This window comes from Mus caroli, chromosome 17 (genome assembly GCF_900094665.2).
Source record: "Mus caroli chromosome 17, CAROLI_EIJ_v1.1, whole genome shotgun sequence".
NCBI lineage: Eukaryota > Metazoa > Chordata > Mammalia > Rodentia > Muridae > Mus > Mus caroli.
The window spans coordinates 86,340,524-86,354,771 of NC_034586.1; the positions used below are offsets into that span (position 1 = coordinate 86,340,524).

General features: G+C 34.6%; 1 protein-coding gene across 36 annotated transcripts in view; it reads right to left on the reverse strand.

The window, feature by feature from the left end:
* Nrxn1 (neurexin 1) overlaps nucleotides 1-14,248 on the reverse strand; it is a 1,073,594-nt gene that overhangs the window by 849,396 nt on the left and 209,950 nt on the right. Inside the window, exon 6 of one of the 36 annotated variants that reach the window (XM_029470986.1) lies at nucleotides 4,962-6,895. The exons of the other annotated variants lie outside the window; for them this stretch is intronic. Within the exon in view, the coding sequence (XP_029326846.1) occupies nucleotides 6,885-6,895 (11 nt within the window). The 3' untranslated portion in view covers nucleotides 4,962-6,884. Of the gene's footprint in view, nucleotides 1-4,961; nucleotides 6,896-14,248 lie in introns of those variants that run through there. 36 annotated transcript variants of the gene reach the window in all.

A 14,248-nucleotide genomic window follows, 5' to 3' on the forward strand; every position in this document is an offset into this window, starting at 1 on the left:
CGGAGTTAGAAAGAGAGGGGGGAGGGGAGGGGAGGGGAAGAACGAAGGGGGATGTGGAAATTGAAACTAGATAGCTATCAGTAGAACCAAAATAGAAAGCCCTCGGTCCGATCTTAATATATAAGTTGGAAATCCCTGGAAAATCCAGATGAAAAGGACAATTTTCTAGACAGATAACTGGTACCAAAATATAGGGGAATGCCAGGACCAGGAATGGGAGTGGGTAGGTTGGGGAGCAGGTGGACGGGGAAGGGGATAGTGGATTTTCAGAGAGGAAACTAGGAAAGGGGATAACATTTGAAATGTAAATAAAGAAAATATCTAACAATAAAAAGAAAACATGAAAAAAATAAGATGGGAACTCCATAAGATACACACACACACACACACACACACACACACACACACACACACCTTTTTATTTAAAGCAAAGCAAAGGGACCAAAATTTCTGAGAGGTACATAGAGGAAAAAAAGCAGCTCTATGTTTTGTTTTGTTCTTTCTTTCTTTACTTTTTTTTAAATTGAAATGTTAATTTTCTGCAACTGCCTTTCAATTATTTCAGATCTAATTTTAATATAAAATCAACAGAGCATAAAATGTATAAAGTAGTTACTCCTTCTAAGGATAAAGTTATTTCTTATATAATTTAGGTGGTGTGTTGATTTTCTTATAACAAGTGATCTTAAAATGAAATAATATTCTGAGAACACCTTTGTTGTCAGAATTTGGCTGCATGAACCTTCAAGCAGAACCTTCAACCTTCAATGTAAGAATTGATTAGGTCATGGTTCCACCACTGTATGTTCATTGACCTATAGTTGACATGTTTATAACTTGGTAATTTCATATTTTCATGCACTTTCAATGTCAACTAAAATAACATTTATTATCTATAGAGTTATAAAGCTTGCCCTGTCATTATCTCCTATAGGTTATTAAGTGAGGTGTTCATGAAGGGGTTGAAGCAGTGTTTCAGTCACTAAAGTGTTCATTGTGCAAGATGGAGGACCTGTGTTCAATCCAAGAACTCACATAAATGCATAAATAAGTAGGAAAATCCAAATGAACTCAATGCAACAGTGGGTAACTAATTCCAGCCCAGGGGGAGGGAGCATAAGTAGGACTGCCTATGCAGCATGGAGCTTGCTGGGTAGTCAGTCTAGACCAATTTGAAAGTGCTTGGTCCCATCTTCATAAAGATGACGAGTTCCATAAGAACAATACCAAAGTTAACCTCTGGCCTATGTATGGATACACATACAAATATATGTGCTCATAACCACCCATGTACATATAGATGTATACAATGGAATTTCAAATCTTATCAATCATGCACTGTAATTTGCAACATGGTCTACAGAGAGATAATCAAATTCAAATATGAGCAATGCATTCAGCTCTTTTATGGAGGAAAGAAGACATCTCTGCACAACTATGATAATCCACAGAAGGAATGTTGGGTGATTCAGGATGTAAATGATGCATCTTTGTGTCAGGAAAGTTCAGATCATGAAGGCTATGCCCAACAGGTATAAGAAGCCATGCACCCCCATGGACACTGGTAACATCTCATTTCAGATGCCTTTCTAGCCAGAACTGTGAGATAATGAAAATGTTTTTTGAAGTATGAAGATTTTGGTACCTTTTCCTTTTTAAAACGAGCAACCTTAGTAAACTAATGTACCATTTTCCACAATATAACTGGTATCAAAATTCTCACAATAACAATAGGCCTGTTTTCCTGCTTACTCTTAGGAAACTTGCCTGACACTTATTTTCTGTGATTTGATTGCATTTATATACCATTTTAATTGAAGAACTACTAATAAAATTTCAAGTGCAAGAAAATATAGTCAATGAAGATATTTTCAGATCATTTGACAAACATTTTTCTCAAAGAAAACTTTACTATTATCTTTACTTTTTCTGTTCTCGTTTCGCAAAGAAGAATGAAAGTAATTTTTAAAATTCAAAACCATACTTTCTGTGCAAACTGTTCAACTAATGAGTTTTTGTTTCAAAAATAATAAAGTTAAAAATTTAAAAAGAATTCCTGATTTCATGTCTGCCTGTGAAGGAGCAACTTTATAATTGGATTAATTTCAGCATAAATATAATTTCCTTAGTCATACGGGGATTAGGTAGAGCATGGCTCATGTGAATGAGTAAGGAAAATAATTTTCTAATAGGAATTAACATTTACTCAGAGTCTATTATATGGAAAGAGATCATACCAGGTGTTCAGCATATACTGTCTTCCTTGATCTCCATCATAAATGGAAAATATCATTCTACTGAATTTAAACGTGGCAAGTATAACCTGCAGTACTGCATGGGAAATGTGTTTCAGAACCATGTCTTTCTTAAAAAGCTCACTTCTGATCCCCCCATATAGCCTGCAGTTTCTTTGATGATGTGAATTCAGAGAACAGTTTCCACTTTGATTAGAAAGGAAAGGAAGTAACAGGACAAGGCTATGATTTAGGCAAACCAAAGCAGATTCAAGCCTATCCTGTTGTGGTTCCTTCTTATTTCTGTCCCCTCTATCCCTGTCCCTAAATCAAAACCATATGCTCTGTAGCAGCAGGCATCTGCGGTTCAGGGGATCATTCCTCAGTCACCAATTACTGCTTCTTCAGTCATCTCCTGACAGTGAAACCTAGACACCTGCTTTAGGTGGCAGCTTAGTGTTACAGTGCTTTGTCTAGTCTATGTTAGGCTTTGAGTTTGATGCCTAGCACGAAGAATAAAGAAAAGAAAATAAATAAACAAGAAAATATACTACCATCACCACAACAAAAACTTCACAGCAATCATTGGTGGTGCATCCTTGTAATCCCAGAACTCTGCAAATTGAGGTAGAAAGATTATGAGTTCTGAGACTGGCCTCAAATTGGCTTTGGTAATATTCCCAGTGATAAACAAAATACAATATATTCAATGAGAAACACAATTGAGAACACTGTAATTCAAAATACACACTTCTTGCTATAAATAACTTGAAACCAATGTAAAAGGTGATTCCTCTAATTGTAACAGTATTCATATTTCTTTCTGTATTTAGGTGTTGATGGACCTTAAATAATACCTAATTTTAGACAACTTTATTATCTTTAGAAAAGACAATAGTAATCATGCATCAACTTGAGTTGCAAAATTATAGTTAAAAAATATTTACAACCATAGTAACGATAGCTTTCATGTTCATAAACCATTGCTTTGTAATTTAGACATGGAAACTTGAACTTCATTATTCTGGTTGTGAATTTCATTTCTACATATCCTTTAATCCTACTCCTTAACAAAAAAAAAAAATGACACAGTGCATTTTATATGAATGTTTTTCTTGTTGCTTTAGGTTAAGTTTATTTAAGTGGTTTACTTTTCATAAGTTGAATTTTCCTTCCTCTGTTTAAATATGTGGCTGGGAAGGAAATACATAGCTCTAAAATTGACAGATCTGTGACTTAGTAGAATATCTTTCTCAGCAGACTCTTCCAGGAATAGTTCCACAGTGAACAAGCTAGGTAAATAAAGAAGCCTAAAAAGGTTTCAATGTCTTATGTGTCCATTCATTAAGAGTTATTTCCCCTACCTTGAAGACAGACTGTTTCTCTTCTATTCTATGGCTCTCATTAAACTTGTTTTGAATACTGAAGTTTAGTAGAATAGTGATTTCCTGTTCTACCTACACTTATAGAAACTAAGTGAAAACTTCATAAATAATCTGTCTCTCTTTTTACAGACAAGGTTTCAGTGTGTAGCTAAAGCTAGCCTGTATCTTGTTTGGTAATCCAGGCTGACCTGAAACTTGTTAACCTACTGTCTCAGCCTCCATATACTAGACTTATAGGCACATGTTGCCACACCCACCTTTCAGTTTGTATGTTTACCTAGTTATTTATGGAAGTTTCCATGGCTGTTTGCTTGTCAAATGCCAACATGTATGCCATATACTTGAATCACCTCACATCATATTCAGTCTATATTGAAGAAGATAAGTAACTCTGAAAATATGACTTGTGCTTAAATTTTTTATAAGTCAAACATACCAATGAATGTTGAAGTTACCTTAGAGTGTTCCTGAACAGCCAATGGATTAACTATCAAATATGCTTAGCCTCAGAGTCAAATGGTAGGGTTTGGTTACATCCCATTTTTTCCCCATCCATTTCTTTTCTTTCTTCTGTATGATGAATATGAAAGTACAAAGCACAGATATCTAACTGTAGAGTTGGAGGTCACTTTGTGACTGGATAGATACATTGGCTACTGACATATATTCTAATATTAATTATCCCAGTATTTTCTGTATTTCAAGATCATTAGAGTGAATTTTTAAGATCAACTTATCCAGATCTATTCAAGTTACTTAAGTATGACATGACATAACATGTCTGCTTACTGATGGATGATCAATACATTGGGTAAAGATCTTAAAAGTATTATTGGCTTTAAGAGGTCTGTAAACAATCCAGCCAGAATTAGAATTTCTTCTATAACCAAAGATGATATGGTAATCTATGGTAACCATAGATGGAATTCCTTTATTAACACACTGGCACATTTCATGAAAAGGTGATGTCTAGGAGACATTTTTTAAAAAATGTATCTCTGTCAAGGTCCATCTCCTCACAGGGATTCAGCACAATATTAGAAGTGTGATACAGAGCGTGATTAGGGATTGAGGTATAGCCCAAAGAGGACCATATCTTTCAGGACTTATTTAAGTATGATTTTTAACAAGATGTAAAAACTAATCAACTCAAGTCTTAAAGTTAATATAAACCATTAAGCATATGTTCCAAAAATTTTTGAAGAAAATACTGAAAAATTTACCACAAATTCTATATATTTGAAGAGAAACATGTTTAAGTTTATATTCAGTATTAAATAAATCAACAATAACATCAAATAAATAAGCACACAAATACAATTATTGATTGTGTTATCAGTTTAAAATAAATTTGATAAAAGCAAAATGAAACTTAATAGGAAATTAAATGTAACCAAAAAGGTAAATCATTCCACAATGAAGTCCAAGTGTGCATCCTTAGAGCCATGTCTAAATACTTTACATTACCCATCCACTTGCCTAGCAATTGTAAAATCTACTATAGACTCAATGAAATATGAATGAGGAAATATTAGGTAAGTGCTTTTATAGAGCAAAAGGCTTAAATGTAATCCACATTTCATTGCAAAAATGAAGTGCTCATTTATTAAATATTTTAGTATTTTAAACTATCATCTCTCTATTTGCAGTGATACAGAGAATGGCTTACTGTTTGGTGGCTATTAAAATTCATCAAGTACAATCTGATTTTGTTTTTCTGCACCTTCAGGTTCCAGAAAACATAAGAATTTAAATTTTAATCTGGAAGACACAAATGATTTCTATGGGTAAGGAGTTAGAACATCCTTGGGTCAGGGGAGAGAAGACAGTTTACAGTGATATACACATGTCTTCAAGAACCAGATCAAGGTCACTGACATGTTTCACATCAGTTGTCAAACACCTGTCAGACAGCAGTGATTTGAGGGAACCTCCTCCATGAGATGAATCTAAATGGCTCTATGAAGGAGGAATAAATAATTCCTTATCTTTTACCTTCAACAGTGAAAACATACACGAGTATTTTTCAATTTCCTATGTAAAAATACAATATTTGAGCTATTCATTTGCATTATCTTTTAACTCAGTCAATTCAACTTCTTTACTGAATCTGCCATAGTATTTCTCTCCCGTGAACACTCAGGTAAATGCTGGCAATGCATATTCATTAAGAGGGAGATGCACGCTTCACATAATTTCATTATTTGACTAAGGTCAAAACATTCTAAAGCAGTCCTCTCAGATCAGTTGCTGGCCTCAGAGCTTAAGATCTATCTACTTCTAATTATTTTTCTTTATGATAAACATCTTTTTGGAATACCCCCGATTGAATCTAGCATTGAGCCCACTTATTTCCTTTAAAAGACTTTTGGCAGTTTGTCTTTAAAAGAGTCTCATTCATGCCTTTTTGTATTACCTTACACAGATGAAGACAGAAATTTGTTGAATAAAGAAATGCTTCACAGCTTTTTGAAACTTGAGAATGAAGCAAAGTATGTGTATGCTGAATGCGGGCATCTTTTAAAGAGTCAGCACCTGGTACTTCAAAAATACATTCATATTGCTAATAAGCATTTTACACTCAGAAACTCATTATAATATAAACAGCCACAATAAGTAGCATTCTTAGCAGAAACCTTTGGCTGAGTTCCACGTACATATATTCAATTTCCCAAATACCTCTTTAATAATTTTCTGTTGATGACCTAACACAGAAATTAATTAGCAAAATAAGTAGGCTAGAACTTTAACAGTAACTTTCTAACCTTGAAAGCAAGGATAGAAAATATGTATCTATGTAAGAGGTTCAGAAATTCTAACAGAATAATAGAATTTGAAAAGTTTTTCATGAACAATGATCACATTTAAAACTTTGCCTACAGACAAATGATATAAGTTTTACTTTTATTAAACTGTGTATGTGTGTGTTCTTGTGTGTGTAGATGAGCATGTGTGTACGCATATGGAGTTCAGAGGTCAAAACCTGGTATCTTCCTATTTCTCTTTTCATTTTATATTTTCAGGTCTCTCACTGAACCTAAAGCTCAGAAGGCTGGCAAACAAGGGCAAGGTTCCTCTTGTTTCTGCCTCTCCAGCACTGGGATTACAGTCACTCTCACTATCTGAGCTTTTCACTTGAGTGCTAGGGATCCAATTCAGGCATTCCTGCATGTTACTAAGGCATTTTACCAGGTCAGTTTTTCCCACAGCATCTGACTTGCCTTCATTCGTTAAATTTTCCTCTTCTCGAAGATACATCAAGTATCTAATGGCTTCCTAGATAAAAATAGCATGACTTTAGATTTGTTACTCTATAAAAGTTTTGTGTAACACATCTTGTTAACATCTCTCAATTACTTTTACACTAAGTTATTCTTTTCTTCTTTCCAAATGTTATTACTGTCCTTAAAAGGCAGACAAGACAATTGTTTCAGTCTGGTGTAATACTTGTCTGTCTTCTGTACACATAACAAAAGGTATCTTTCTGTCCTTCAGTGTGTTCACCTCACAATGTACAATTTTGTACTTGTTTTTTTACATCTTATAAAACAAGGTGGACAATTTGTAGTTTGATCTTCAAGAAAGAGAGCTGGGAGCCAGTACCTTTATAGTACCTCTGAATGTTCCATCCATGGCACGAACAATATTGCTCTATCATTAAGAGATGAAACAGCCACTTGAAGATTTTCTACGGGATTTCAGAAAGGGGTTGTAGTACCTTGCCTGTCTTTGTATAACTTTTATGTGGCTCTGATAAAAGACATTAATCTAATAGAAAGCTTCAGATGGTAAACCATGAAGGAAAACCACATTGATTAATAAACTTCATGTTTGAGTAATAGCATCTCATCAAATGCTACAGGAACAGACATTGTTATCATTTTAACAATCCATTAACAGTCCCATGCTCAGAGATAATTTCATTTGATGAGATCTTGAGAGAACACCAGAAACCATTAAGAAATCCATGTGTAGCAGTAAACTTACTGCTTCCTGGTCTAGACTCTCCACTCCCTTTATAGAGATATTGAATATAACTCTGAATGTGTATATAAAAGTTCATACATGATAGAACTACATTATATTCTAAGGCAAATTGATCATATATTTATATTATATTTGAGCACTCAACTTTATGGGATAGATATTTAAATTAAATTGCTAGATGAATTCATCTAAAATGTCTAGCCCCCTACTACTTTTGTAATTTTTCAATAAGAAAATACATACTCATTACAAAATAGCTTATAGTTAGAATATGCACCTGCTAAAGTGATGATGAATTGAATACCAAATTACATGGAAGTCCTGATATGATTACATATATACCTTCCAAGTTAGATCAAATGAAGTCCACACAAGGTCATGTGGCATAGAAACACTGTATTAGTGCAGCAGTCCAAAATTACAATGGGATATTACACAGAAATGAAGAAAAGCTCTGATTTCAATCTTTAAAAATGTGCTTTATAAGCCAATGTTCAATATGATAAATAGGAATCATACACTCTTTATAAAGACTGAGGTAGGGGTGTCTGTGTAAAATAATTCCAACTCAGTTTGTAGAGAAACATCAATATATCAGTACAAATAATTCAACAGAACATTATATGGACTATATAATGTGTACTACATACACTATACAATTTCACTCGGTTATAGTAAGTTTTAAGCAATTATACTATATATAAATATATATTTCATATAAGTGAAAAACTCATTATAATAGATTATAAAATGTGTTAAAAATTTAAATATGCTTAAGTCTTTTTTTGTTAAATTATGCACAGCTACAATTTAATTAAAATATATACTTTTGTTGGGACTTTTTAGATGTTCATCAAAATAAATGATGGAAAATAGTAAAATATTCTCTGGAATTCTGTATCTTTACATCCTTATTGTTTTTCTTTTTTATAATGTGTCTTCAATAATCATCTATCTCCTGAGGATATACTGATAATATACAGCATTAGTATCTAACACTATATTGGATCACATGAAAGTACATGATTGTCAGCAAAAATTATCCTTGATTTTCATCAATTTCACATGGCTTAAGCAACTGCTTTTTATAAACACCTTTTTTGTGGGTTTGCATTTGATTAATAACATCCTCATAAAAATTTATACACACAGTCAAAATCAGATTTAAATAATTAGTGCTTTCATTGAGGGTGGTAGGTGTGGACAGGGATCCACAACCCAGAGTCCTTGAACTGGTTTAATTAAAGGCTCAGTGTTCACATTTCAGCCTTTCCTCCCCTGTTTTCCACCTCCACACAAAACATTACCATGGAAATAAGCGCAACGCCTTACATCATTGAAATGTTATGATTTTCATGGCTTTCTTTATCCTATTTCTAATGACACCAATCTTCTGTAATTAAAAAGAAATTGTCCTATAAACATTTAAAATAAAAGATCATATTCCAAATACTATGCATTGCTTGTTCTCAGGAAGATGATTAAAAAAAGAGAGTGACAATTGTGGAAATTGTATATCTGTCACTCATTACTTGGTAAGGTAACCATGGCAACTTCATGCAAAATGTAATCGCCTATAATGGTAATATGGAAGCAAGGTTTCATCTCAAGTTTTAATTAGTATAACTGTAAAATTTTTTCTGAACTGAAGTTAAGCACAATCTTCCTTTTCTATTCTCTTCTACCCATTCACTAATTCTGGAAATCTACTGTGATATTAACTCCCAAATTAAACCCCTCAACTTTTTTACTTATACTGCTAGCATATTATCACAAGTACAAATTTGGACAGTACTTCCTAAACTAGGAAAGCTTTAGTTCTGAAAAAATTTAAACAATCCCATATCAATTCATAAATAATATCCATATATGTATGCATACATTTATATGTATGTGATATATATTATATACACATATAGTATATATGTTATATATATTTTAATGGATATGTATTATCTGTGTAAACATTTAATAATAATAATGTAGCAGAAGATGGCCTAGTCCACCATCACTGCGAAGAGAGGCCCCTTGGTCTTGCAAACTTTATATGCCCCAGTATATACCATGGCCAAGAAGTGGGAGTGGGTGGGTAGGGGAGCAGGGCGGGGCGGGAGGGTACAGGGAACTTTCAGGATAGCATTTGAAATGTAAATAAAGAAAATATCTAATAAAAAAGAAAAAATTAATAATAAATAATAAAATTATTTAAAAACAAGTTTTGCATGTATATAATTTTATGTTTCATGAAATCTGAAAACAAATCTGAACACTAATAAATCAATGTATTTTGTTTTTTACATAAGGTATTAAGAGTTGGCTATTTGCTCCTGAAGGACACAAAGTGTTTTTTGAATTTTTCTGAATGTGTCAATGCTCTTGAGTTCACATTCATCAGTTCTAAGAAGGTTGATTTATATAAATATGGAATATAAGTTTCAGAACTATGTTTAGAGTAATTTCTGAAGTTGATAAATACTCTGTCTTAATGCCAAACCAAAATTTATTAAGTCATTTTTAAAAACTCACATCAGCAAATGAAACAACCATTTTTAAAATCAGAGTTTCACAGAATAAGCCAAGCTGTTACAATTATAATTGGATACTTCTCTGCTGAAAAATGACAGAAAAGGTATTTAATTTTTTATAATTAAACTTTTGTACACTTAAGTGGAAGAAATGGTACATGTGTAGTAAATGTCTTGCTTTTTTTTTTTTTTTTTTTTTTGTAGCACACTCTCAAATCTGAGCCTGTATCTTTCCAGCAGCAGACACTCTCTTTCTGTTGTCAGTGCACTTAATACAAGGTGTCTGTGTTGTTTCGAAGCAAGACTATAGTGTAGTGATGTAATATGACAGAAGGAAGTGCTGCCTCCCACAAGTGCCTTGGCTTCATTATGCATTTAATTTTTAATTAAATCTTAATTGGCATGTATTCAGAAATGCTAACTGTTGTCAATTTTTCCTCAACCCTCAAATTCATTTCATTATAACTTATACTAATTTGTTCTTTGAAAATTTCATATGTGTGTGGTGAATGCATCCTGGTTATCAACACACCACCCGCTTTGAGGCCCATTAACTTTCCTAACCCCTGCCCCTAAGAATCCCTTTCCTCTACTCTTGTATTTGTAATCAGGGTGATCTGTGTGATGATGGGTTTGCAAATATCCACTATAGCCTGGTGGGTTCATCAGTGGGACTATAACTAAAGACAACATCTTTCTCCCAGTATCTACCTATAGTCAGAATGAAGGAATACAGTCCTATGATCCCCTCTCAGATCCACGACTGACAATATCCCACACACTCAGTTACTTGCCACATATATGTTTGAAGAAGCTGTCTGAGAATGCCCAAAAGACAACAGCTACAAAAGTAGGCAATACCCTCTGCAAGTGAATTATCCAGCTGGAGGCCCAAAGTATACCAATGGCTGTAGTATAAAAACTCCTCATGACTGTTCTTTTATTTTTTCATTCTGAGATGACAAACCTATTAGATAGTTTTACCTGTACCTTGGATTGGTGTCACCTGTAACCTCCAAGTATTATACTAAGGATCCCCTATGAAGACTAGAAATAATTGAATCAGAAAAAAGATTAAATAATATGAAAATATTCATAAATTGTTTAAACTTATTATTATTTCCTCACATACACTGCTTTGTGAAACAAAGGCATTGTTGGAATGTTGCGTCCTCTCCACATTTCTAGTGTGCTAGATTAGATTGCTTTCTGTTGTTTTGACAAACCACATGACAAAAACCACACTGGGGAGGAAGGGGTTTATTTCAGCTGCCAGCTTACAGCCCACTGTGAAGGAAGGTCAAGGTCACAACTGAAGCACAGACCATGGAGGAAGCTAAAGCAGACTTGTTCTCAGGGCTTACTCAGCCTTCATTTTCATACAACTCAAGACCACTTGGTCAGAGGTAGTGCAGCCTACAGTGGGCTGTGCCCTCCCACATCAATCTTTAATCAAGAAAATGCCCACATAATATCTGAACCCCTTCTCAATTGAGGGTCTCAATTGACTTCCCTACTCCCAAATTCTTCAGCTAATGATAATCCCTGTCGCTGTGTTTGCAGTAGTCTCAGCATCTTCTGAAATTCTGTTCTTTGATAAGATGCAGGTTACATTTTGAACCTTTCTATTATTTAAAGCAGGTGCATCCTGGGTGATTATGTGTTATGTACACACCTGACATTAGGTTGGTCCCTAGTGTACAGGTACAGCAGACAGAGCAACAACAGCTGCACAGGTAATTATAAAAGAGCTGTTGACATAAGATCTTCCCTGTGTCCTGCTAGAATGACGACTGTGTAAAGTTTACTATTGAACCAGCACAAGGGGGAGGTAGGAAATTAAAATTTTAAAGAGCCTATGCTTGACATAGAATAACCAAGGAAAAGTATGTGAGAAATAAATTTCAGGTGTCTGGTCATAAAGGCCTTATAGCTTCTCTCTATAAATTAAAGAAGCCACAGTATTTCCATGTATAGAGTGAAACATTTAAAATGTTTATAGTGACATTTCTATTTTAGGAAAAATGTATCAGAAGTCTATGGCCCCTTAATAAATCCTACATCATAAACATGGATAAAATATCAAACTTAAGTGTGTGTGAGTATGAATCAAAGCATTATTTCATGCTGTACTTTCTAGTAAGCCAGTCATTTTACACAGGACTTTATTCTGAAGGGATTCTCTTCTTAAGATCAAATTATACATAAGCCTACCCAGAAAAATGTAAAATAGCACCTACCAGAGAATGGCACACACATAAATTACTCTGCTTTTAGGAAACAGCTCCAGGGACCTTTGTATCTACCATACTCATACAGATGCCAACTTGTAAGAAGTTGACGTCTATGTACTATAATCACCAATGCAGTTTATACAAACACATGAATATTGGGTGGTTAAGAGCAGTGGCTGATTTCCAGCATTACATGGAAGTTCACAACTGTCTATAACTCCAATCTTGGAGAATCAACACACTCTACTATACCCTGAAATTACTTGATATGTGCATGGTGCATAGATATATAAGTAAGCAAATAAAAAAGTACATATACACTTAAAACATTTAATGTGTTGCATCAGTATTCCTTTGAAATTGTAGCAGACTTAAGATATTTTTTTGTTATCACTTCTTTTTTTAAAAAATTTTATTGGGTATTTTATTAATTTACATTCCAACTGCTATCTTCTTTTCCAGTTTCCCCTCCACAAATCCCCTATCTCATCCCCCCTTCTCCTGCTTCTACCAGGGTGCTCCTCCACGCACTCATACACTCCCAATTTTGGACCTGGTATCTCCTACACTGGGTCATTGAACCTTCACAGGATCAAGGGCTTCTCCTCCCATTGATGCCAGATAAGGCCATCCTCTGCTACATATGCAGCTAGAGCCAAGGGTCCTCTTTGGTTGGTGGTTTAGTCCCTGGGACCTCTTGGGGGGTCTATTTGATTGATATTGATCATTTCTAAGAACAAAAAACTTGTTATTTTTCTCCTAATGTTAAAAGAAATGAATTTTTTTTATAATGGTAAGGCAGAGATGTGTTAGGGAAGGTGATAGGTCTCACAGCTCTCATCTACCCACTACTTCATCTATGACCCACTGAGGGCAGTGGGGCAAGATGTTAGTCTCTTACCTTTAGGGAGAACTCTCAGTGATATCACAATTTGGTTTACATACATCAGGAGCCCTCAGAGATTGACCTCTCAGAATAGAAAGAGAAGAATTATGCTGAAAACATAGTAATATTTTCACCAGCCTTTTTCCCCATGGTAAAATTATCAGAAAATATTTTTTGTATGGTACCATGAAAAGAACCTGGGACCAAATCCATTCTAGACAAGTGACATATAGGCCAAGCTCAAGACTTATTTTGCAATTTTGCAGAATGACCCTACATTCTCAGGGATGCTAGGCTAATGACCTGTACCCCAGGAAGTCTAAGAGAGGTATCTGGATAATGTGTTGCAGGAACTAAATAGGAGAAATTGAAGGAAAGTAAACCTTACATGATTATTGTAAGCAACATGAGTTGTTGCTCATCTGGATTCCCAAATTGTCACTCTTAATTAATTAGACACTATCCTTCCAAGAATTCTGATTATTTTATTTATGGGATGTCAGTATCTTAAAAGAGAAGAAAGCCTTGAGTTACAAGTGGAAATTTTCATGGACTGGACTGTGAAGGATTCTGCCTAGGGATAGTGGGTCATCATGGTTGAAGTTCCTTACTTCTGTGTCCCACACAACTTCTAACTAGGCAAGATGGTTTTTGAGTTATTGAATTGGGAAAGGTGAATCTTGCCTCATTTAAAGCAGAAATTCTACAGTTTGATGATTCAGTAGATTCATACTCAGAAGATGACGGGAAGAAAGGAATATGCGTTGCTATGGTATCGTCACTACCTTACTTTTGCAGTATCTACTTTTTAAAACATATCCAGGGATCCATCCCATAATCAGCTTCCAAACGCTGACACCATTGCATACACTAGCAAGATTTTGCTGAAAGGACCCAGATACAGCTGTCTCTTGTGAGACTAGGCCGGGGCCTAGCAAACACAGAAGTGGATGCTCACAGTCAGCTATTGGATGGATCACAGGGCTCCCAATGGAGG